We start from the raw sequence: 26,223 nt of genomic DNA, 5'->3' as shown, positions 1-26,223 counted from the left end.
CATCTGTCATTTATATCAACTTATTTTATCTATCCTTAGGTTTTTCTATGTTACTAATAACGCTGCTTACATGTACTTACATCATTTTTTTGTTGATGCCTTGTGGCAACTACAATTGTGTAAGATTGTGTTCTGTCATTTTACCCCCTCCCCCGAGCCCAGATACCAACATCAAGCTATGCATATCATGTCTATACCACCTGTTTGGTTGGTTTGCTTATATCATTTTCGTAAAGGCACTGTGAACCACATGTAAGCATTTACAAGTTCTTTTTGCATTAATGGAATCATTATTGTATACCTATTTTTTGTGTTGTTTCTAGGATCACAGCAATATTCTGCATACATCTCATGCTCACAAACAGTGCAATGATTTTAAGTATGTACCATTTATCTTTTAAATTTTTAAAGATTCATTCCTGAATTTTAATACTCTTATCTAACTTTTTCCTATTTGTCAAACAATGGAAAATCCAGGATGGAATGTAACAATTTTCAGGAAGGAAAGTTGCTACTCACCATATAGCAGAGATGCTGAGTTGCGATAGGCACAACAAAAAGATTCACACAATTGTAGCTTTCGGCCATTAAGGCCTTTGTCAGCAATACACACACACACACACACTCATGCAAACACAACTTGCACACACGTCTGCTGTCTCAGACTTATTTGTGGTATTTTTCTGTACAGCCTAAGAAGGTTGCTAGGTGCCTGAAACCAGTAACAGAATAAAATCTCTTTTGTGCATATTATTGCCAATTGTTTCAACAACTGGAAGTTTTTATTTTCTGTCCCTGAGCTTTAACACCCTTTTTAAATTTTTTCTCGGTTTCCTTTACTACTTACTCAATCACAAGATTAAATAATATGGGGATAGGTTGCAACCATGTGTCACTTCCTTCTCAATTATTGTTTCCCTTTCATGTCTTCTGTTGCTGTAGCCTTCAGTCCAAAGACTGGTTTGATGCAACTCTCCATGCTACTCTATTTTGTGCGAGCCTCTTCATCTCCTGTATCGTACATCTTTCTGAATCTGCTTAATGTATTCACCTCTCGGTCTCCCTCTACAATTTTTACTACCCACACTTCCCTCCAATGCTAAATTGATAATCCCTTGATATCTCAGAACGTGTCCTATCACCTAATTCCTTCTTTTGGTCAAATTGTGCCACATATTCCTTGTCTGTCCAGCTCTGTTCAGTACATCATGTGTTCTACCTGCTATAATTGCAACCTTGTTCCTGTACAAGTTATAGATAGCCTTCTGCTCCCTCTACTTTATCCCAGATAACTTCATACGTGCAAAGTTTGTATATCAGTGGAGTGGGCTGAACTTACTGTAATCAGATGACAGCTTTGATGCTCGATGTAATGATGATGCGGCATATGGCAGAGAGGGCATAGTACTTACATGTAGAGATTTTGTATTTATGTTGTGGTGACAGATTGATCTGTATATAGCATGAGAGATGAATTATGTTGTAAGGAGATCATTTCATTTGGAGTTATCACAGCCAATAAATGTCATGTAATGAGAATAGCTGTAATACATGTCGTGCTGTGTATTGTATGTAAACTGATTTTCCTCAACCGGTTTATGCTATACTGAAATGTCACTGGACAGCTCAAAGTCGACACATTTGTGACGGGCACGGCAAGCAACCAAAAATCGGCACCAAGTTGATGTAGCGTGGTACAGAAGGTCACAAGAGAACTACCCCACGGCCCCAGGAGCAAACTCCCGACACAGTGCTGCCTGCCAATACTCCACAAGCATCCTTACTCCAAGCTGTCCACTGACATTCCAGATGGAATCTACTCCCTTGGCAAAGGTTGGAAAAATTGCATTCCCCTGAAACAGAAATACTTAAGATTGTTAATTTTTTTTACCAAAAAGTAGCTCCACTGTCAAATTCAAGAACGTTTTATCCTTTCCTCAAACCGTTCAGAAAAGCCCTGACAAATTAAAACAGTGTATCAGAACGTACGTGAATCTATCGTGACCCAACACATATGAGCAAATTTTGCATTCTGTCCAAGTTTCAATTAACCAACTTATCTGTACTACCAACCACAATACACACACTACAGCAGAGGAAAATTTAATTATAGGATTACGTCTGCAGTTTGTGTCATTCTCCTAAAGTATGTATACTTTTTGGGTCACACTGTATGCAGTGCCACAAGTGTTCTCTCTAGAACCTGTGGTGTACCTTTTTGTAACAAAACTAACAAAATACTTTTTGATTCAAGAGCAGTCTAAATAATTTACCATGGATATATTCTTTGTTCCCACTGTGTGTGTGTGTGTGTGTGTGTGTGTGTGTGTGTGTGTGAGAGAGAGAGAGAGAGAGAGAGAGAGAGAGAGAGAGAGAGAGAGAGAGACACTAGACATTTGTAAGACAGACTGGACATGAGGAAATGTAGGCAGTAATCAGACAGTAGAAGGCATGAAATTTGTTATTCACAAACAAATCAAAAATCAGGTGCATAATCCTTAGTAAACACAAAATTTAACATTAAATGATATATCATTTTTTATTATGCACAAAGAAACATTTTAATTTTCATAGTTACACAAAGCAACAGAAATATCTTGCCCTTTTAAAACTGATCTCTGCGTCACACACAGATAACAGTTATACCAAACAGCTTTGTCTGAACAGAAGAACTTCCAATAGATTATAATGATTCTTGAAACCACTCTTAATTATTAGGAAGGATTAGTTTCAGCTACAGAGTTCATTAAAAGAAAACTTCATTGGATACCTGAATCCTCCATGATGGAGCAACTTATGAAAAATTTCTAAAGAGGTCATCAATACAGAATTCTGAATAACAACACTCATTAAGCAGCACATAAATCGTCACATATTTTACAATATACATTTTGTAGAAATATTTTTTCTGTGTGTATTACTTACACTTCTGAAGAAGGAAAACAAAAATTAAAAATACTTGTTTCATTCTGAGGTAGAATGTGGCTGCTTGTTTTACTTGACATGTATAAATGACTTACAGTAATAGAATCACAGGTAGATCTTTCCTGTGTTATCAGTATGTATAGCTTATATACATATCACAGTAAATTGAAGAGGCAACTGAAACATATGTTCTCTTGTCCTGTTTGAAGGGAATATTTGCTTAATTCTTGTGAGGTACCATGTTGCTCTGTGATTTTTTTTTTTTTTTTTTTTTTTCCACGGTGTGCCCAAGAGTGGTAGATGATCTGAGCTTCTGCTAATAGCTTGTAGCATTAATTAGCTGCCTTAATGAGATATATCTGAAAAATTTTCAAGTGTGCACTGGCTATAAAAATAAAATATCAAATTTTCCCCCTTTCAGGTAAACAACCTGTACAACAGCAGCACGTATTTGCTGTATATTTGAAGCCATAATTCACAGTATAGCACTGCTTATTGGGAAAAAAATCATACAAATATATTAAATGAGTAGCATTAAATATCTGATGAGTGACAGTGTTGGTCAAGCTTTGAAGTGGGTTGAAACTGGTCCACGCCTCGACTTGCCAGGTCAACCTGACGTATCCCATGTCCAAAAAGCAAACACATTTCTTAAATGAGAGCATTTACATACATTAACAAACTTCTTTCTCTCTGCTATCATTTCTAATTCATAGTTTGCTTATGTACCACAATCAACTCCTGAGTATGTTCTAGAAGAAAATTATAACATTATTCTCTATGGAAAATTATAACTTTCCTTTCAATGAAGATATGGGGTCAGAAATATGGTTTTAGAGTCTTGAAAAATTTTAACTTCAAACTGACCATAAAAAGCATCCACAAGAAAACATTCTCACAAAAGGCAACAGTAAAACTTAGTTTCATCAATTAACAAGAACAGATACCAATGCTTGAAACAGTGATCAGATTAGCATAATCTTGATCTAAAACAAATTCCATGTCATCACTGAAGTTAGGCACTCAATGGTATGTCACAATACTACTATTGTAAACAAACTAGCAAACAGCATTATTAAAATGTCTTTCTACAAAATGCAATATATGACTTTTACAGCTCCATAAAGCTCGAATTGCAAAGCTAAAACTGGAACAAAGCATTATATCTAGTGTCTCTGTGAGAAAAGATTTGCTAATTACTGTATTGCAAAGAATATGTAGCTGCTGCTCCACTTCTTTCTTGTTCTCAAACAAGGAAGAAAAAATGGCAAGACATCAAAGAAGTTTGGCTGCATCTTTTAACGGCAAATATGTCCTCTACTCTATTGAAAAGACTTGAAAAATGCACCTTATGGATGTGAAGAAGATGATACAAATTTTAAAAACCAGAACAGAAACATAGCAAAGATGTTAGTAATAAAGAGAGTAATTTAGTGATAGAAAACACACCACCACAAGCCTGTCCCACAGAAAAGACATAAAAATAAAAATTCCACCTATCTCCATCAAATTCAGGTGATACAGGTTACCACACTGGTAGTTGTCTAGATCAAAACTGATGTGTGTGTGTTTTATGTTTGCATTTTCAAATGGGTATCACACTTGAAAAACATGTTTGAATGTTTAATATAAGGTTCTGTTCTTTAAATAATTTGAAACAATGCAGCCAATGTGGCAAATTACATTCTCAACCTAATGAACAACAGTTGTAATCATTCTGCCAACAAATATTTAAGCAATGCATTAACTTTTCTTAATATAATTGGTACATGTAATCAGCAGTGCTTGAAACTGTGACTTATTGGCACAAGGTAGTCACAAAATGCATGCACATTTAGTCAATGAAGAAGCCAGTTTTTGTCTTCACATTAAAATTTTTGTGCTTTTCATGTTTGCTGTATGATAGCACCTAGCAACACCTTTACTTTAACAATGTTCATTGAAGCACGAAAAATGATCATCTGTAGTCCCATCACAAACTGTTTGGTACATTGGAAAAATGTACTATTATGTCTGACCATAGGATGAAGATTAAATTTAGGTGGCAGGTCCTGCTGATAAATACAAGCAGTACCCAATAATATGCAAGTATAAACCTAGCTAGGAGAACCACCCATAAGCTTTTCTCATACCTATAACCACTTTGTGATTTAGTTACTCAATTACTACATAGAAAGGTAATAAAGCTGTACAGTTCAATTGATTAAATCAATAGAAACATAATAAAGAAATTTGAACAAAGTGATTATAGAGTGAGTTGCTCACTTAGGTAGATCTATATTAATATCAATGCATTATAATTTAGAGACCACATGGAACACTGCTTACAAACAAAAATGTCAAATTTATTTTATTTTCATCATATTTATAATTATGAATGAAAAAATAAAAAAGTCAATAATGACAGAAATCTATTATTCTCACATTGTACAGTTGAGTAGAGCAACAATATTTATCAAAGTACGAAGATGTAATTAACAAAAGCATTCACAATAAAACAATGTTTGTGAATAATAAATTATTTTCAGGTCAAAAAACATCAGCTTTTGCGTTATGGTGTTCAGCACCCTACAAAGATATCAAATAACAAAAAAGAATGATTCCTCCAGGCTGATATAACTTTCAATACAGCCAAACAAAACTACGGACAAAGGTTTTACCATTGTAGTACCATTCAAGATATTTGAGTGAACAACTTTGAGCTTCAGACAATATTCTCCACAACTGTCAAACACAATAATCATTTCAAACAGTGATCATATGTGGTCCACTTAATATTGGTTATTCAACAACGACAAAGGCTTTCATAATATGACATAATGAGAAAATACCTCAAAAACTAAGCAATTTGACTCACATTTTACAAATCTTGACTAATTCTGTAGAAACAAGATAAGCAAAAACAATTAAAATAACTTAGGGACATCTGAAGTATTAAAGAAAGTTACCATAAAATGAGTAATGGTAATAAGACATCAAAAGAAACAGAGTTTACATCTCTAAGCTTTAGTTACCAACATGTGATAATCCTAAATTTATGGAAAATATATTTCTTCAGATCCAGTGACAAGTGTATGAAGCTCAAAATCCTTCCCACACATACATGCCAATATCATAAATATTATGCAGCAGTCTTTTTGTGAGCAAAACTAAAAATCTATTTTATAAGAAACTACATACACATTTACATTAAGAGCACAAGAACTTCAGATAAAACTATTTTAAAGGTGTACGACATCAATAAAATTTATTACATGTGTGTAGTCAACAATTAGAAAATGAATGGTGCCATATATTTTCTCTATACAATAGGCCCATTGTTTTATCTTTAACTCCATGTTGTCCACTAATAACAGTTTGTTCCTCAACATAATGCACCTGAGTTCTTTCAGAGTTTCCAAACACTTCCTCCTTTTTTATACTCACAATATGTCATATTTAACTGTGCAGCAGTATGCTCAGGATCCAAGCACTTTCTTATTGGTGTGTATTGTCAAAATTACACTTAGTTCTTCAAGCCGGAAACACATTCACAGTATCACATCTGCAGTATTTCAGAAGAATGGATAAATTGGTCAGTAGATAACTTCATACACAGTTGCTTTCTTGTCACCCGAGCCTGTCACAATATACTTGTCATCAGCTGAAATATCGCAGCTCAGCACGGATGACGACTCCTTTGACTGCAAAACAAATAAAGACAACAAATGTCAGTTGGAGTGTGGAGAGAGTTAAAAATATAGGGGTCAAGACGCAAGTTAACATGAATCATGTATATCACATGTACCATTGTTGCCAATGTGCTATAGAGCAAGTACAAAATGAATATGTAATATAGTGTACTCAATGTAACTATTTGCCTTGTAAAGCCTGTTGTCATTGTGTATTTACAGTGTTCAGATGAATGACATTCTTTATAAGCCAAAACAGGTTCCCATTTGATGAAGAGTAAATTGGAGACATGGGGTGTCATTTTAAACAAACATTTATTAAAACCTGTGTTGCACAGCTTCTCGTTGCCTGGAAGTCTTTCCATATCATTACAAAAAGAAACAGAAACACGGACACAACACTGTAAACTGGGACAACTTGGACACATTTTTTTTCCTTCTACCTGTTTTGTTACCTAATAATTCAAAAAACATTTTTGAAGCCATCCTAAAACATGAGTCTTGATGTCTAGTTTCATAACATGTGACCAGATAACAACTTAGTTATTACTTGTATGTTAAAAAATGAGATGGTGTTAAAATGAGCAGAAATGGCCAAGAAATTGCAGAAACAGATGTTTAAAGCAGTAAACACTTTAATGCAAAGGCAGTTATACAGAAGAAAGTTATACAGAAAGGTATAAACAAAATTTCAGATCTTCAAAGTTAAAAGAAATGCTCAATATTTTCAGAAAAGAAAAATTTATGTGCCCCATGTCTTTTACACTCAGGGTGGCTTCAACTGGCACATATGGGAAATAAAACCTCTTTCCCTGTCTGTTGTATAAAGATGCGACATCTTGAACTCCTTGTCTCCATAGATGTTAATAAGTTTCCCTATACAGTCATTTATTAAATTGCTTGACACACTTTTTAATCAAGAATTTTATCACAACAAACATTTCAAGCATTATTTGGGTAAGATGCTGGGCCATTGTGGCATTCATTTGATTATGTTCACAAATGGCTGAGTTACGATCCTCTTCACAGCAAAAATTTTCACACCTGTGTGCTTCCAGTTCGATTCTAACGAGCCTCAGCATTTTAACGACATGTGCAGAGACCAAAAAAAGATCAGTTAAGGAAAAAAGTATGAAAGAAGTAAGAAAAACGCAAAATTCTAAACTGGGAAAGTTCTACAATTTTTACCACATTTCCTGGTCAACATTGCCAAGTTTTATTATTATACTAAATACAACACTCTATTTTATTTCTAAAAGAGATTCAAAAACTTAATTATACACTGCACTGAACAAAAGAAATAGTTTTTACTTAGGTCAGAATGACTGGGCAATGTGAGACACTTCTGTACACCTAAAATGCATGCAAAATCTGTCGTTTTCATAGATTGCCATGTGCAATGAAAGCACTTGCACCTCTACTGGATGATTAAGGAATCTGGTAGGGTGCCAAATAAAATCTTACTTCATAAAGTGGCAAAGCTGTCTTGCTTGGCAAAGTTGTCTCAGTTTACAGTATCAATACTTCAACAATCCTATCTACATCTACTTTCCTCTATAAATACAGTCCTTAATATTTGTCTGAGGAATCTACATTAAAAAACTGAGAACTTTATTTTGTGTACTGAAGATGGAAACTGATCAACAGATTAAGCAATGACAGAGCAGAAGAGCTTTCCCTCGAGCAGAATCACTAATCAACCAATGAAAACACCATTGAGATGGGAAGGAATACAGTATGAACACACATTTCAGTCACCCATAATAATTCAGTGGTACAGGAGGAGGAGTAACAGTTGTTGTAGTAGTAGCAGTAGTAGTAGTAGTAGTTCTTGTTGTTGTGCTCTTCAGTCATGAGACTGGTTTGATGCAGCTCTGCATGCTACTCTATCCTGTGCAAGCCCAGTACCTACTGCAACCTACATCCTTCTGAATCTGCTTAGTGTATTCATCTCTTGGTCTCCCCCTATGATTTTTACCCTCCACGCTGCCCTCCAATACTAAATTGGTGATCCCTTGATGCCTCAGAACATGTCCTACCAACCGGTCCCTTCTTCTTGTCAAGTTGTGCCACGAACTCCTCTTCTCCCCAATTCTATTCAATACCTCCTCATTAGTTATGTGATCTACACATCTAATCTTCAGCATTCTTCTGTAGCACCACATTTCGAAAGCTTCTATTCTCTTCTTGTCCAAACTATTTATCGTCCACGTTTCGCTTCCATACATGGCTACACTCCATGCAAATACTTTCAGAAACGACATCCTGACACTTAAATCTGTACTCGATGTTAACAAATTTCTCTTCTTCAGAAACGCATTCCTTGCCATTGCCAGTCTACACTTTATATCCTCTCTACTTCGACCATCATCAGTTATTTTGCTCCCCAAATAGCAAAACTCCTTTACTACTTTAAGTGTCTCATTTCCTAATCTAATTCCCTCAGCATCACCCAACTTAATTCAACTACATTCCATTATCCTTGTTTTGCTTTGGTTGATGTTCAGCTTATATCCTCCTTTCAAGACACTGTCCATTCCATTCAACTGCTCTTCCAAGTCATTTGCTGTCTCTGGCAGAATTACAATGTCATCAGTGACCTTCAAAGATTTTATTTCTTCTCCATGGATTTTAATACCTATTCCGAATTTTACTTTTGTTTCCTTCACTGCTTGCTCAATATACAGATTGAATAACATTAGGGATAGGCTACAACCCTGTCTCACTCCCTTCCCAACCACTGTTTCCCTTTCATGTTCCTCGACTCTTGTAACTGCCATCTGCTTTCTGTACAAATTATAAATAGCCTTTCGCTCCCTGTATTTTAACCCTGCCACCTTCAGAATTTGAAAGAGAGTATTCCAGTCAACATTGTCAAAAGCTTTCTCTAAGTCTACAAATGCTAGAAATGTAGGTTTGGCTTTCCTTAATGTTTCTTCTAAGATAAGTTGTAGGTCAGTATTGCCTCACGTGTTCCAACATTTTTACGGAATCCAAACTAATCTTCCCCGAGGTCAGCTTTTACCAGTTTTTCCATTCATCTGCAAATAATTCGCCTTAGTATTTTGCAGCTGTGACTTATTAAACGGATAGTTCATTTCATCTCCATCTACATCCTCTTCCGTTTCCATAATATTGTCCTCAAGTACATCGCCCTTGTATAGACCCTCTATATACCCCTTCCACCTTTCTGCTTTCCCTTCTTTGCTTAGAACTGGGTTTCCATCTGAGCTATTGATATTCATGCAAGTGGTTCTCTTTTCTCCAAAGGTCTCTTTAATTTTCCTGTAGGCAGTATCTATCTTACCCTTAGTGAGATGAGCCTCTACATCCTTACATTTGTCCTCTAACCATCCCTGCTTCCTGTCAATCTCATTTTTGAGACATTTGTATTCCTTTTTGCCTGCTTCATTTACTGAATTTCTATATTTTCTCCTTTCATCAATTAAATTTAATATTTCTTCTGTTACCCAAGGATTTCTACTAGCCGTCTTCTTATTACCTACTTGATCCTCTGCTGCCTTCACTACTTCATCCCTCAGAGCTACCCATTCTTTTTCTACTGTATGAACAGTACTGGAGCATAATTTATACTGTCACATACAATATGATGACTTCTGGTGTACAAATGTAGATCAATGCCCCCCCCCCCCCAAAAAAAAAAAAAAACAACAACACCACACACACACACACACACACACACACACACACACACACACACACACACACACACACACACACACACACACACACACACAGAGGCGCGCGCGCGCGTCCTGAGTCCTGATTTCTCCTTACACAAGTGTGCACTGGAGACAATAGAATCTACCACAAATTTGGATGCTCATCAGCCTTTTGTGTAGACAACAGAATATTGTAACCAAAAATTTACACGTAAGGTCACAGACATTTCAGTAACATTCCCATACTAATGCTGGATGCTTTTGCAACAGACCTAGGGGTTCCTTAAGTATCTTCTTTCATGCCAATTTCAAACGGTTCCAAAACAATTAAACTATACTTGTGAAAAAGTTGCAGAAATGTGTTTTATGCAGTCTCCTCTACAGAAGTGTTCTACTTCCCAGGAGTCCAAAATATATAAAAGTCTTTCATCACAAATGTTTTTCTGCTTCATAGCACTTCATATAATGTTAGACAGTAAACCTGCAATCAACATGGTACAGTCTGAAGCTGATCAAGAACCGAATAAAATGTTATTTTATTCTCTCTTATTTTGTTTGTAATCTACTGTTCACTTATCTATGATTCACATCAATCAGTGAAAATGCTTCACCGTTCTGAATTTCTGTAACTTTACTCTGGGTTGACAGTTTTCTATCTCCATTTTTATGTCCACTATTCTCTTGTTATTTCCAGCTGTAATTCCAGTTTACAAACCATAGTGTCTACAAAGGTTTAGATTTCATTATGATGTGTACCTACACATGAAACTTGACACTCCTGTGACATAGTTACTCCTGACAGTGCTTTGTTAGTGTCCAAAACTGTGTCAATTAGATGTCCCTACATAATTTTCCTTAATGGAAGTGTCAAAAGATTAACATACCCGACTGCAGTATGTGGAATTCCTTCTGGGAGCCATTCCATTACATCTTTGCTGTGAACTTCACTGACATTTCTAGTATCGAAGACAAATATTTTATAAACAATGCTCAGTAAATCAGTCTAAATCAGCCACAATAAATGAAACAATATCACTGCAGTGTCATGATGATATACGAATGAATGAATGAATGAAATGAAGTCTCATGCTTCTCGACAGAGCGTAGGGGAACGATGCGGGAGATCTGCACCGCTGTACTAGGCAAGCTCCTAGTGGAAGTGGTTTGCCGTTGCCTTCCTCTGACTGTAATGGGGATGAAGGATGATGATGAAGATGACATAACACCACCCAGTCATCTCGGGGCAGGTGAAAATCCCTGACACCTCTGGGAATCGAATCCAGGACCCCGTGCTCAAGAAGCGAGAACGCTACCGCGAGACCACGAGCTCCGGACACAATGATATATACCAGCAAATTATCAGTTTTCATTGCTTATTAAAATCTAAAATCCAATCAGGGTTGCTTTCACATTAGGCACATTAGCACATTGAACACTAATACATGAAAGTATTTCTGCAGAATATCGAAAAGCTTCACGAAACTGAGAAATTTTTCCTTTGCTAAACAAAAAAAAATTATTTTCCTCAAATAATGTGTTTCTGTTATCTTTCCCACAATTATAATTTTGCTGTTATCTCCACAGCACTCAGGTACAGTTCTTACATTTTCATTCTTTGCAATTTATTATATTTTAGCACTAAACAGAGATATTCCCTCTTTCTTCTGCAATACAGAGATGGAAAAAGGAGAGGTGGAAGCATAGGTCACAAGTAGCTGTTGATGGACAACTGTCATAATTTGGAGGACTGTTTTTTACTGTTTTGCTACACAAATTGTTATTAATTACTATGGATGAAAATAAATCAGTGAGACAATGCACTTTGGTGTTTCACAGTAAACATTTTTCTGTTTGTTGTATCACTAGTTTGTTCTGTCACTCCTTACACAATCTCATACTACACTAAAAACAATTGAAAGTACTATTTGTAGTTTAGGTGATATAAATTAGCATCTGGAGCCAAGAATATGAAACCTTATAATACTGATAATTACCTGGAAAATAGATGCTCCATATGGAGTTCGCCATGCATTGAGGAGATTGTCCTTGCCAGTGGACACAAACCATTTCCCACATGCAGCGAACCTCAGAGAAAGCACACATGATTCGTGAAGATGAAGTTGGTATTTGTCTGGTTTAGCTGCATGTAGCACCTGTTGAAACAATACATGAACAAATATTTAAAAATAAGCATTCTGACCCACAAAAGGTACGAAAAGGGCTTTTTTCAAAGCAATTTGTTCAATTTCTTACAATGTACTATAATGAGTATAATGTTGTGCCATCTCTCTCTCTCTCTCTCTCTCTCTCTCTCTCTCTCTCTCTCTCTCTCTCTCTCTGCATGTTTTAAGTAGGATGTAAAAGAAGGGGGGGGGGGGGGATGAAGACTACAGAACATTTAACAATGACACTAATCCTCAAAAGACAGGAAACTTTACAATTACACAAGATTCACTATTCATTTTTTATTAGTATTGTTTTTACTATAATTTTAATTTGAGTCAGTACCATGTCATCTGTGCATGGGTACTAGATGCTTTCTTCCCCAAAGAGAGAAAAATTACATCAGCTGTCTGCTTATCAGCAATTTACAATGTATTCAGTACCTTGAAAAGCTACACTTTTAATTTGAGGGTCATTCAGTAAACAATGCTCTACAATTTATCATATCATATTTATTCTTAAGAGCTAGAGTTGGTGGCAATATAATTCAATGTTTCTTCTGAATGTATTATTTTTCTACTTGGTCTCCATTATGTTCTAAGGCCTTATGCCAGAACCAGTGTTTCCTTTTGATAAGGTTATTGTCCTGTGCTCGTAGCCATGTTTTCACTGCACGAATTACAATTATCTCATCATGTTCAAAGTTGTGGTGCACTGGTCTGTACAAATGATGGAGCTCCTGCAACTCACCATATTGGTAGCAGTGGATGTGACGGGACGTCTCTAATGCGGCTGATCGTGGAGCCCATGATGCTTTCACTCTCTATACCTATCACCCAACAGTAATCTTATCAACTGCATCATTACCATACACTGCACACGAACTTTATGGATTTTCACCACAATTTCTTTTTACAAAACCAAAAATTCCATTACAGCACAATGCTTGTAATGAGGGTCTTACACAGGTGCCCTTTTGATGGTTCACTATAGCCCTGCCATTTGATTTGATTTCATTTCATTTCATTTTTTATTGGTCCAGTTTTATCATACAGCACAAATTGTACAATTGATATTGGAACTGTTTGAAACTCTGCACATATGCAGAAGATACATCAAATGTGAAGTACCAAATGACGTTTCCTATATAAAGGCCGTTACAAAATGCCATTTACAAACTTCGAGGGGTTGTATATAGTGTCTTGAGGAACAAATTGAGGATGGGAACACATGTCTGGAACCGTCATCCACCAAGGCAACAGCATCACATGCGTAAGAGACGAGGCCTCCCTATGCAGCAGCTTTTTGATGTTATTGTTGTTGTTGTTGTTGTCGTCTTCAGTCCAGAGACTGGTTTGTTGCAGCTCTCCATGCTACTCTATCCTGTGCAAACTTCTTCATCTCCCAGTACCTACTGCAACCTACATCCTTCTGAATCTGCTTAGTGTATTCATCTCTCGGTCTCCCTCTACAATTTTTACCCTCCACACTTCCCTCCAATACTAAACTGGTGATCCCTTGATGCCTCAGAACGTGTCCTACCAACCGATCCCTTCTTCTAGTCTTTCTCTTCTCCCCAATTCTTTTCAATAGCTCCTCATTAGTTATGTGGCCTACCCATCTAATCTTCAGCATTCTTCTGTAGCACCACATTTCGAAAGCTTCTATTCTCTTCTTGTCCAAACTACACTCCTGGAAATTGAAATAAGAACACCGTGAATTCATTGTCCCAGGAAGGGGAAACTTTATTGACACATTCCTGGGGTCAGATAGATCACATGATCACACTGACAGAACCACAGGCACATACACACAGGCAACAGAGCATGCACAATGTCGGCACTAGTACAGTGTATATCCACCTTTCACAGCAATGCAGGCTGCTATTCTCCCATGGAGACGATCGTAGAGTGCTGGATGTAGTCCTGTGGAACGGCTTGCCATGCCATTTCCACCTGGCGCCTCAGTTGGACCAGCGTTCGTGCTGGACGTGCAGACCGCGTGAGACGACGCTTCATCCAGTCCCAAACATGCTCAATGGGGGACAGATCCGGAGATCTTGCTGGCCAGGGTAGTTGACTTACACCTTCTAGAGCACGTTGGGTGGCACGGGATACATGCGGAGGTGCATTGTCCTGTTGGGACAGCAAGTTCCCTTGCCGGTCTAGGAATGGTAAAACGATGGGTTCGATGACGGTTTGGATGTACCGTGCACTATTCAGTGTCCCCTCGACGATCACCAGTGGTGTACGGCCAGTGTAGGAGATCGCTCCCCACACCATGATGCCGGGTGTTGGCCCTGTGTGCCTCGGTCGTATGCAGTCCTGATTGTGGCGCTCACCTGCACGGCGCCAAACACGCATACGACCATCATTGGCACGAAGGCAGAAGTGACTCTCATCGCTGAAGACGACACGTCTCCATTCGTCCCTCCATTCACGCCTGTCTGAGCAGAAGACGGCCTAACGGTGTGCGGGACCGTAGCCCAGCTTCATGGAGACGGTTGCGAATGGTCCTCGCCGATACCCCAGGAGCAACAGTGTCCCTAATTTGCTGGGAAGTGGCGGTGCGGTCCCCTACGGCACTGCGTAGGATCCTACGGTCTTGGCGTGCATCCGTGCGTCGCTGCGGTCCGGTCCCAGGTCGACGGGCACGTGCACCTTCCGCCGACCACTGGCGACAACATCGATGTACTGTGGAGACCTCACACCCCACGTGTTGAGCAATTCGGCGGTACGTCCACCCGGCCTCCCGCATGCCCACTATACGCCCTCGCTCAAAGTCCGTCAACTGCACATACGGTTCACGTCCACGCTGTCGCGGCATGCTACCAGTGTTAAAGACTGCGATGGAGCTCCGTATGCCACGGCAAACTGGCTGACACTGACGGCGGCGGTGCACAAATGCTGCACAGCTAGCGCCATTCGACGGCCAACACCGCGGTTCCTGGTGTGTCCGCTGTGCCGTGCGTGTGATCATTGCTTGTACAGCCCTCTCGCAGTGTCCGGAGCAAGTATGGTGGGTCTGACACACAGGTGTCAATGTGTTCTTTTTTCCATTTCCAGGAGTGTATTTATCGTCCATGTTTCATTCCCATACATAGCTACACTCCATACAAATACTTTCAGAAACGACTTCCTGACACTTAAATCTATACTCAATGTTAACAAATCTCTCCTCTTCAGAAACATTTTCCTTGCCATTGCCAGTCTACATTTTATATCCTCTCTACTTCAACCATGATCAGTTATTTTGCTGCCCAAATACCAAAACTCATTTACTACTTTAAGTCTCTCATTTCCTAATGTAATTCCCGTAGCATCACCCAATTTAATTCGACTACATTCCATTATCCTCATTTTGCTTTTGTTGATATTCATCTTATATCCTTTTTTCAAAACACTGTCCATTCCATTCAACTTCTCTTCCAGGTCCTTTTCTGTCTGTGACAGAATTACAATGTCATCGATGAATTTCGAAGTTTTTATTTCCTACTCCGAATTTACTAGTTAACAAACAACACTGAAAGATGTTCCGCCTATAGTCAGTCAGCGTACAAAGTCAAATTTGCTGCCGAAGTGGTGGCCTAACAGCAGACTAGCACCTATAATTTTAACATTCTGTAGTGTCACTGGCTGACATTTCCGGACACAGGCTTCTACCCTTAATTTGTCCCTCAAGACAGCCTCTACAACCACTCAAACTTTCTTGGTACTATTTTGCAACACCATGTATATTAGGTAATTTTCCTACATTTCAATGGCTACAAAAATCTTCAGGACATTATTGATCAACCTTTACAAAAACTGCTTTAATATTATCAGAGTGCAGCAAATCTATACTGTATGTGTAGACCAGAAAGAAGTAAGGTTTTTTTTTTTTAGAAAGGCTTAACTTCATGCTGACACTCAAGTACATATGAGTATAAGTTCAGATTGCAAAAAGATAAGAAAGGACGAAAACGGCTATAGCGATAGCATCCCTGTTAAAAACTAACCTGGCATTTACAACAAGGGATTTCGGGAACAACTGAAATGAGAACTCAGGAGAGAAACTTATTTAACCCGAAGCAAACTTCTAATAATAGCACGTGGGAAGACACCAACATTATGCCCCAATCCAGAGCAGAGGTGTTCATGTAACATGTACTTTAGAACACACATATTCCGCACTAGCATCACTTCATACATATTGTTAATTGAGACCCAATATTTAATGTGATTAATGATTACGGACACAAGTACAAATCTCACTGTATACTTGTAAATTATAGCTTGCCAGTAGTTAAATGTAGAGGGTATTCAATTCTCGAAATAAATCACGCATTTGCTGAAAGCCACTAGTGAGAATTGCAAACACACACACACACAAACTATTACTCTGATCTTCTCCCCCCCCCCCCCCCCCACCTCCCCCGCATTATACAGCTCTTCAGAATCAAAAACCAGATTCAGAGATTCAGCTCACAGATGAATGCTTCCACAGCTACCACTGTTAGCTTAAAATTCCTCACACACTGGAATTTTGCTCAGGTATTGTGTTAATAGCTGGTATGGGAATAACCCATTGCTGCACTCACCTCAACATTGGAGTTCTCCATTCCAACAGCAAGCCATTCACCTGTAGGGCAGTAACCAAGTGAGAATATTTGGGATGTAAAATCATGTTGTTGTAACTGTCTGCCTTCACGTAAGTCCCACGACCGCACTGTATTGTCGAGTCCACCAGTCCACAATTTAGTGCCATCTGCTGAAATGTCTATACAAGAGGCACCATCCGTATGACCCTGGAACTGTCGTACCAGAGTCTGATTGTGGAGGTCCCATACAGCAATGTTGCCATCTGAGCAGCAGCTGAAGCACACCTGGAAAAAAAATTTAAAAAATACATAAATTATACAGCTACATGTACCATATTTATACAGATTACAGATCGCTTGACATGTCTTTTTTCAGTCTGTGTGTTACATCTAATCTGAGGGAATACTGTACGGATTTTGGTACAGTGTCCACTAACAAACTGACTGATTCACGAGGAAGGTTTGTGTACATAATTTATTACTGCCACCCAAGACATCATCCAATTGCTACCAGTGTGAAGCTTGGGCACTTTGTGAATTTATTACAGTATGAAAGTACTGCCTTCAATTAAACAATTTATCACACATATCACATATAATTTTTTCTTCTTCAGAAATCACCAAAGGAAAAGGAAGAAATGAGGAAAGAAGAGAGGAAGGTTAAATCACATGAAGTACTTAACAAAGTAACAATATGTTGACAATGGGAATTAACAGAATGTAAATGACTAATTTATTTCCCTGGTTACAATATTGTGTACCGCTAAATCGTGCCCTAAAAAATTTGTCCTTCAGTATTTCGCCATTCTCTGTCTTTCTTCTGCCACATTTAATGCTTCTCTCCCCCCCCCCCTCCCCCCTTCATCCACCCAAATAAGATAGTAAGGGTTTCGTCTACAGTAAGTAAAAAGTGCACTTTTCACTAATTACAAAATTAGATTTACTGCTCATGAATACAAATTTTGAGATGGCCTGCAGTAATGAGTTATTCTTGGGTTATGAGAAAACTGGATGAAAGGAAGAGGGAAAATGTATGCTCTTAAGACTGTAATCTGTCAGCATATTTAGAGAAATAGTCCAAAAGTAAAAAGTAACAGTATATTGCATTAACCAAAGAAAGTAGTTACAGTAACATATAGAACTAGTCCAATATTGGTCAAGCAGTGTTTTGTATTAATTCAATCATTTCCAGATACTGAATCAATTACGCCAATTCAAAAGTAATTTTTGTATATTTTACTGTTTGGAAACAGGTAATGTTGTTCGAACAACATATACACACACATATTCAGTAGTAGTACTGCTAACATAAGCATCAACACATTCTGAGAAACAATGTTGGTAATAGTACGTACTGGAAAATTGTAAATATATTGAACACATGTGGTTACAACTCACTATCTCATTCAGAAAATTAACAACTATCAAAAACCGCTATTAAAAGAACTGCACGTACAGAGAGAAGAAGTTATGTTGTGTAGATGGATGAGGACATGGTGGAGCTCAAACTGTGAAATGTAAATACTATAGCGGTTTTAAATTAGCATTAGATGAAGTCATTACTCTTACTAACAAAGAGAAGACATAGGAGAACGAACGCTTGTTATTCAGTCAGTCTGAGGTACAATTTGACATTTTGTGTTAACACTATTTGGAGTACAAATATTATAGTGCTGAAGGTGAATACAAACTGAAGTTGTTCAGACATTCAATTTTTCATCACAAAAAACTGATTAAAACTACACTATTGGACAACAAAAGAATTAAGATTTTTTCCCTTCACACTATATATCTGTACACTACCATCAACAGGTTCTATTGTCTCAAAATATCTACATAATTTTAAATGTATTTGTAGTCAGTGAGTCAATTATGTCTTGTACGTGTGACAATTTCACAATATTATTCTGCTTTTCCATCTTTCATCACAAAGTCAAAACCAACTTTACGAAAATCAAGTTGGTTTAATATGGAAAACGGCTTAAAAATTGTTGTCAGACTGAGTAGTGTGCTAGGATATGAATTACAAGGGGGTACATTACGGCCATTCTGATTCAAATTTTACCTGGCTTCCCTAAATGACTTCAAGCAAATGCTTAGGTGGTTCCTAATATAATGCCACAGCCGACTGTGCCCCATTCTTGTCAAGCAAGGCCTATACACAAATGTAAGTGACTGTATGTGTGAACTATGTTTTTTCCTTGCTCTTAAACTGAAGTGAGATGACATATCAAATATATGTGTAAAACTGATACACATTGCAGAACTAACCAAATATAGTTAATACCACTGAACAACAACACACACTGGGGATCGGTTACCTTCGAATCTGGGCTGATAGCAAGGGCGTAGCAAGCTGGCGCACTAGAAGTCAGCTCGGCTTTTATCCGCGGTGTAGGGGACGCCAAGTCCCAGATGCTGAGATTGCTCGCCTCTCCCCCGACGATCAGAGTCCTGCCGTCTGGCAGCAACTTCACAGAGCGGATGTAGTTGTCGCGTTGCTGTAAGTAGCAAAACACGTCAGCATTACTGGTGGAACACTTTAACTGGCATGCTAATATGACAAATAGCCCTTGTCTCGTGGAACCTCCACTCTCTTCTTCAAGTTGAGGGTGAGCTGTTGAAGATTCTTCAAACAAAGCAAACATGCTATTAAGTAGTAAAGACTTTTCTTCTTTTTTGGTAGTTGCCACAAAGCACTATTTACAGTCACTGTTATTGACATATTCCTTTTTTTACAGCCTTCACACTGATAAAATCCTGGGAAGTGAGTACAGGTGTGACAAATGTTGGAACTCTATTAAAACTCCTTAAGAGATAAAAGAGCAAATCACAGACAAGAGTTAAGTTTCAATCCTTGTCTTTAGTGGTAACTGTTCTAACCAAATAAACTACCTAGGAATGCCTCCTGGACTTCACACTCACAATCCACCAGTACCTCTCCCTGTAATTTTTACCGGAGGAAAAAAGGCAAACTAAAACAGTGTGCTGGCAACTGTTGCTCTAAAGTATTATTTCAAAGAACACACAGATAGTCTACAATCCTCTGACCCAACCTAAAACACTGGCTTAAATTAATCTATGTTTTGAGGTTTGTTAAGGAATGGACTGAGAGATTATTGTACATCTCTGCTGCTTTCTTGTGCTACTGTCAACCGCTCAGTATTTTCTGTGTACCGTATGTGTACATCTGTCCTCATTACTTTTTTATGCTGCTGACTTTAACCTCTGTAGGGTAGAAATGACTGAATTTGCACTATTCTATTGTCGCGAGTTTTCTCGGCACAGCTCTAGCTTTCGTGTCACATCTCAACCGTATTTGCTAACTAAATTTAAGGTAGGACAGAATTTAATCGATAACTAGAACAGACACTGAACAGCATTTCTCGACACTTACCAAACAGTCCAGCTGCGAAACAGGGCTCTTTGAGCCAGGCTGGCTGATGTCCCACACTTTCACACAACCTTTACCACCGGTGTAAACATACTTTGTAGGGTTGCTGATAGTGACTGCACAAACAACCTCTCCGTGTGCCAGCGTATTGATCTGGCGAGCATGTCGCGGAATGCCTGGACCGATGAGTGCGTCTGGAGGGAATGGCACGGGCTGCATTTGGCCATCTGAGCTGACATGGAAGGAGTAAGCCCTGTTCAAAGAAATATTATGTCTGAATAACACTGCATGTATAACAAATATTTTTAAGCTATACCTCAAGTAACAGACCCACAGAAATTCACTACCCATTTAAAACTCTTTAATAATATCAGTGATATCCTACTTCACAAACTATTCTCTCTCTCTCTCTCACTCACTCACTCACTCACTCACTCACTCACTCACTCACACACACACACACACACACACACTCACACACACGAAATCAATTTGTGACACAGGACTCAATCACTGAAATGTGAGGCACTGCACACTTAGTATTCATGACAAACAAAGATTTAAAATGTTCAAATCCGTACAGTACATTGCTACAATAATTTTTTTATATGTGTGATTCCATGTTACTTCCATACATTCTCCAATAAGTTCAAGTACACAAACTCTTCATACTGGCATACCTTGCTTCGGATGGAATGAGACACACAGAAGTTGTGAGGAAAGGACAACAATGTACTGCAAAGTTGAGCACCCCCAAATAATGTTATCATATGGAGAACATTTCAAATGTGAACACGGCAGTGCATGGCTCAAAATAACTCCAGGCAGAATTTTTGTAGTAACTGGCCAAGGTACGGCTGATAAAGTGGGCTAATTGTGACGGGCAAGACAACTAAGTACGAACAATGTGGTACCCGAAATGAATCCACCTTAAACAAACACTGGAACACTACGAAGGCTCACAACGATATTTCACACGACGGAGATTTCCTTGCCGGGAAGAGGTCTACGGCAGCTGCACGCCAACGTGGCCGGTCAGTGTAAAAGAAACGACGGCTCTTTTTATCGTCCCACGGCAACGGCCCAATTCTGGGGGAATCCGTTCAGTCGTGAGTAAACAAACTTCACCGAGCCTCAAAACAATTCGTATGTAGTTGGCTCCAAAGAAGACTATTATTTTAGTCTCCTGTGAGTTCAGAGTGACAACTGCACACCATTAATTCACCTGCAATTCCAGGACTACAAGTGAATATTACAAAAGTTGGCTCAGACATTACCGTAAATAATTATATTTCTCCCTTCTGTGTTGCTGGGATTATTAAAGAATAATGTGATCCGTGAAAGCTAGAATACTTTTGCTAAGCTGTAAGACTAAGCAGAAGACCAAAAAATTACATTCGTTTTTAGCTCGACTCTCGCAACACCGAGGCACGCCAGTCCCTCGACAATATTCAGTACACCGTACAGACCGGCAACTTACGGTTTTCCTCCCGGAATGCCTCCGAGGCCGGCAGGCCCGAGGGGTGCTCTCATCTGCGGGTGCGGCTCGTAGCTGACCAGAGGCGGCCTCGGGTAACTGTTGAGTGCAGGCGGCAAGTTGTTGTGCAGAGCGGCACCGTACGACTGCAGCTCGTGGGGCCCGGCCCCTGCGAGGTAGTGCGGGTACAGCGAGGGCGGCTTCACCACCGGCTTCAGCCCACTACCCCCGGCCGCCCCCGCGGCGCTGCCGCCCCCACTACTGCCGCCGCTAGTCGGAGTCACGGACTTGGAGATCGGAGTCGTCGGTTTCTCGCCGTCCAGTTTCTTCGTCGAGGGAGTGCTCGCGTTTGACGACGTTCCACTCCTCGGGCTGGAACATTATAAAGGTTAAACTTAAAATATCTGCGACATTACAGTAGACAGTGGTATTACGGAGACAATCGCACACTCCCGTATCACTTTCTTACCGACAACGGCACTAATCTGTACTACTTCACCGTCCCACAGTTTGCACGTCGACTTCTCCGATGATACTCGTAGTATTTGGTTAAGGTTTGATAACTGGTTTATTGGAGGATTTGTGTTTTTACATCTTTCCCGATACCTTTGTAATGGCTCCGGCAAATAAACATTTGATCGACGACATTTTATCGGTAATGTTCAGACATTCGAATGTGCTAATTACATAAAAAAAACAGATGTTTGTTTCACAGTACATTAATACAGTCATCAAGAAACAAATATGCATCAAAGGAGAGTTACAAATAGCACCACAGCACCGATAATTCCTTTCAGTTTAGAGTCTGTGTGGAGAGGACATCTAAGGCCACAAGTCATCATAATATCAAAAGAATTTATCCAGTCAAACTAATCAAATATTGTGCTTTATGAAGGAATCGTCAACCTAACTGGAGAGCCAAAAATATACCAACACATTTTCCTCAGTTTCCTTCTCCAACAAGAGTGTGTGGTAGCAAATGAAAGCTCACAAACATCCACATTTAATCGAGGGCACTCACTGACTATTGTGTGCTTCATCGCTAAACGTACGGGGCTCGGACAAAAATATGGAGCCAGTGTGAGAAATTCGTGCTTAAACTAATCGAGTCTACAGGTTGTGGTGTCGTATCTGACTAGGAAGAGCGCCTGTTCGATGACCTCAGTATGTCGCATATGACAATCCTGGTCAGAACAGTGCTCCGTGTTGTCGTGAGCGCACTGTGTCGGAGCTGAGGGAGTTCGAACGTGGGCCAGACTGTCGGTGCACGTACGGTGGGTGCTTCCGTGACCGAGAGGGCCGAAGAGTTTGGCACCGTACCTAAGATTTATACTGCGTGCAGCGAAAGTGGAAAATCGTCATCCTTTAAGTCACAAGGCGGACCAAAGTGTGCACTGAAGAATCGTGACAGATGGTCACTAAACACTATTGTAGAGGAAAACTGAGGACATTTGCAAAGTCATTGCAGAACTGTATGTCACACTCACAAAAATTATCAGCACCAAAACAACACGAACAGAGCTCTGTAGGCAGGCAATTACAGGAAAGCTGCAATTCCAAAATCACACATCAGTGATAGAAATGCCCGTAACAGGAATACGTGTTGCCGAACCGTAAAAACCCGGAGTATAGAACAATGGGCGAAAGTCATTTGGCCGGGTGTGTGTACGTTAGGTCCCGAGACAGGTTCTGTGAGCACAGGGATGAATTTTTGCATTCCCCCTGGCCACGACTGCCGCGACATCTATTACTGAGCCTTTGTGGTCTACTTTGAAGAGAAGGGTGCACGATTGCTATCCACTTCCATCACTGTCAGCTAAGCTCGGCAGTATCTCGCTTGAGGAATGGTATAAGAATCCCTCGAAAACCATACAGGACCTGCATTTATCCATTCCAAGATGACTCGAAGCTGTTTCGGGTTTTCTATGTCGTATTAGGCACCGTAATATGTTGTGTTGTTTTTTGTATTTCCGTATTTTTGTCCACCTCCTGTAAGTCAGCAGAATTCACTGCTATGCCAACTTTTCCCATGTAGTATCTGTAAAAATATGTTGCACTATTGTTCACACTCCAAGTTTAACTTCTGTCCCGCTCATAACCGATTGGACGAAACAATTCACAGTTCAGGCATGCCACACGAAATAGGATTAAGGCTGGTAAAACACTTGTGATATTAACTGACGGCCGTATTACTTAACGTAGGAAACTTAAAAAGCTGGACCGCCGTGCACAGAGAGTAATTCGGTGGCATATGCCTACTTATTGTGAGGCATAAAAAATAAAGTAGAAGAGTGAATGCTGTGAGCTGCTAAGAGAAAGAGACAAATAAAAAAGAAAAATTATTTATTCATTTTGAATATTGTATATTTCTGAGAGGTGCCTTTCAAGAAAAAAAAAAGTTTTTAATTTGTCAACAGAATCATTAACTTAAGTTTCTTGCGCTGAATTTCACTTACACGGGCACAAAGTTATGATTATCTCAAAAAGTATAGACCCGTGTGCCTCACAACCTGTTTGTTAACATATTGTGCAGTCGATAAGTATATGCACTGCAATATTTGTATGTAATATCAAATAATGCTAACAATAAGCCTACATATCTCCAAGTATCAATCTGCAATTTATCCCTTGGTGGAGTTTAAGAAAGTACATGCTCTTTCTTTCTCACACAGAAATAAACGAACATTCTTACGTGTACATTGTGTGAGAAATCTACAATGTGTGTACCTGTGTGGTCCAATGTGTTCCTTCTTTGGTGCAAGCTTGTCAAGTCCATTTTCTCGAGGGGATGCAGTGCCATTTGGTGGTGAAACAGGATCCTGCATGACAAAAGAATGATCGACTTTCATTTCATTACCCCTATTAGTATATAAAGAGCAACATTAAAACAATTCAAAGTCAGATGTTGGTGGAGACAGAAAATATAGTGTGCATCTAATACCTTTTGGAACTGCAGCTCATTGTCAGCATTAAGAACTAGCATATTATGGTAGTGCTTCAATAATGTGTAGAGCTTAAGCACACAATTACATCAAAGTAAGCAACGTCCCTTACCTCGCTTGCATCATCCACTACGAGGTCCTGATCACTCTTCTCCCCATCACTTGCCTGAAACACAATGTTAAGTATCAGATCCTTAACTAGGACACTTTCTAGTTTTAGTTGTAACACTGAACAATATTTATTTCCTTCGCTACAACTATTAAAAAAATTTTCATAAATTCTCTCAACATATAAGTAACAGACAAACAACACCAGAAGACTTGGTGGAAGAGTTCAACGCAGATTGAAGTTATTTATAGTTTCAGGAGAGACACTTAAAATTTTAGAGGACCATTTTAATTTGTCAAGCACTGCATTTATCATAGTACTGACGGAATGTCAACTTCTGTAACTTACGTGGCAGTCTTTCTCCTCCTTTTTCATTTTCTTGTGTTCAGGATCAGGTGAGCTACGTGGCCGGTATTTCTCCCGCTCTGCTGGTGAGATTGAGTTTCTCTGGAAAGGCCAACAGGAAACTAGTGTAAGCTCAACAGTTGCTGATTTTATCGAGTGAAGCGAGCAAACAAGAAAATAATAGCTTCCTATTGCTTGCAAATTTCATTTCAGTATCAACTTCTAGAAAAACAGCAGTTTAATCAGGAGATTTTAAAAAAAAATCCCGTAATAATTTCCACCTGTCTTCACATAGTGGATTCTTGCTTGTGTTTAAACTGGAAGGAAGCAGTTCTCTCAGAGTTGGGATTAAAATTAATATGCTATACAACTTTTGCCATGACTGTTGTTCAATAATTCTGAGTTGCTAACAAACCCTACTTGCATACAAACTTGGATGTTTATTCATCGTACATTTATCATATCGGAATTTTGGCATTCATTTGTTTACCTTAAAAGTAACAGAAAAAAATGTCTCATTGTGAAACTGTGGGGACAAAGTAGGCTACACAAGGTAGAAATATTTGGGAAATATGTAATGTCTCTAAACGCCCTGAAAGGAAGAGGAAATTTATGATTTTATATGACTGACGTCTCGCAGCAACGTGCAACGACTCGAAATAACTATTTCTGCCATAAGAAAAACAGCAATTATTTTCGATCGAAATTAACCTTAAGTGACAACCTTTCCTCTATTTCCGGCACCTTACCAGCAGATCTAATTTCGGGCCAACCTAGGCATGATTAAAATAAAGGAATAATACGTACACTGCAAAAAAACTTAGACGAAGAGTTAAATTAGTTTGCGTATCATCTTCTGACACACATTGTTACTGTTGTTTCAAAATGTTAATTTTTTTCCTTTTAATCGAAAACGAAAGGAAGAAAAACAGCAT

General features: G+C 38.9%; 1 protein-coding gene across 1 annotated transcript in view; it reads right to left on the bottom strand.

Moving 5' to 3' along the window:
* Positions 1–2,513: 2,513 nt before the first annotated feature.
* The window catches only part of LOC124709131 (transducin-like enhancer protein 4), a 162,064-nt gene continuing 138,354 nt past the window's right edge, over positions 2,514–26,223 (bottom strand). Inside the window, exons 3-11 of the mRNA XM_047240793.1 lie at positions 25,292–25,390; positions 24,947–25,000; positions 24,620–24,711; positions 21,896–22,264; positions 20,419–20,668; positions 19,343–19,522; positions 17,022–17,306; positions 12,274–12,432; positions 2,514–6,608 (exon numbers count right to left, since the gene is read on the bottom strand). Of these exons, the coding sequence (XP_047096749.1) occupies positions 6,501–6,608; positions 12,274–12,432; positions 17,022–17,306; positions 19,343–19,522; positions 20,419–20,668; positions 21,896–22,264; positions 24,620–24,711; positions 24,947–25,000; positions 25,292–25,390 (1,596 nt within the window). The 3' untranslated portion in view covers positions 2,514–6,500. The remainder of the gene's footprint in view (positions 6,609–12,273; positions 12,433–17,021; positions 17,307–19,342; positions 19,523–20,418; positions 20,669–21,895; positions 22,265–24,619; positions 24,712–24,946; positions 25,001–25,291; positions 25,391–26,223) is intronic.

The sequence above is a fragment of the Schistocerca piceifrons genome, chromosome 7, assembly GCF_021461385.2.
Source record: "Schistocerca piceifrons isolate TAMUIC-IGC-003096 chromosome 7, iqSchPice1.1, whole genome shotgun sequence".
NCBI lineage: Eukaryota > Metazoa > Arthropoda > Insecta > Orthoptera > Acrididae > Schistocerca > Schistocerca piceifrons.
Note: the sequence above shows the minus strand (reverse complement) of the source record. Positions and strands in the feature narration are given on the sequence as shown.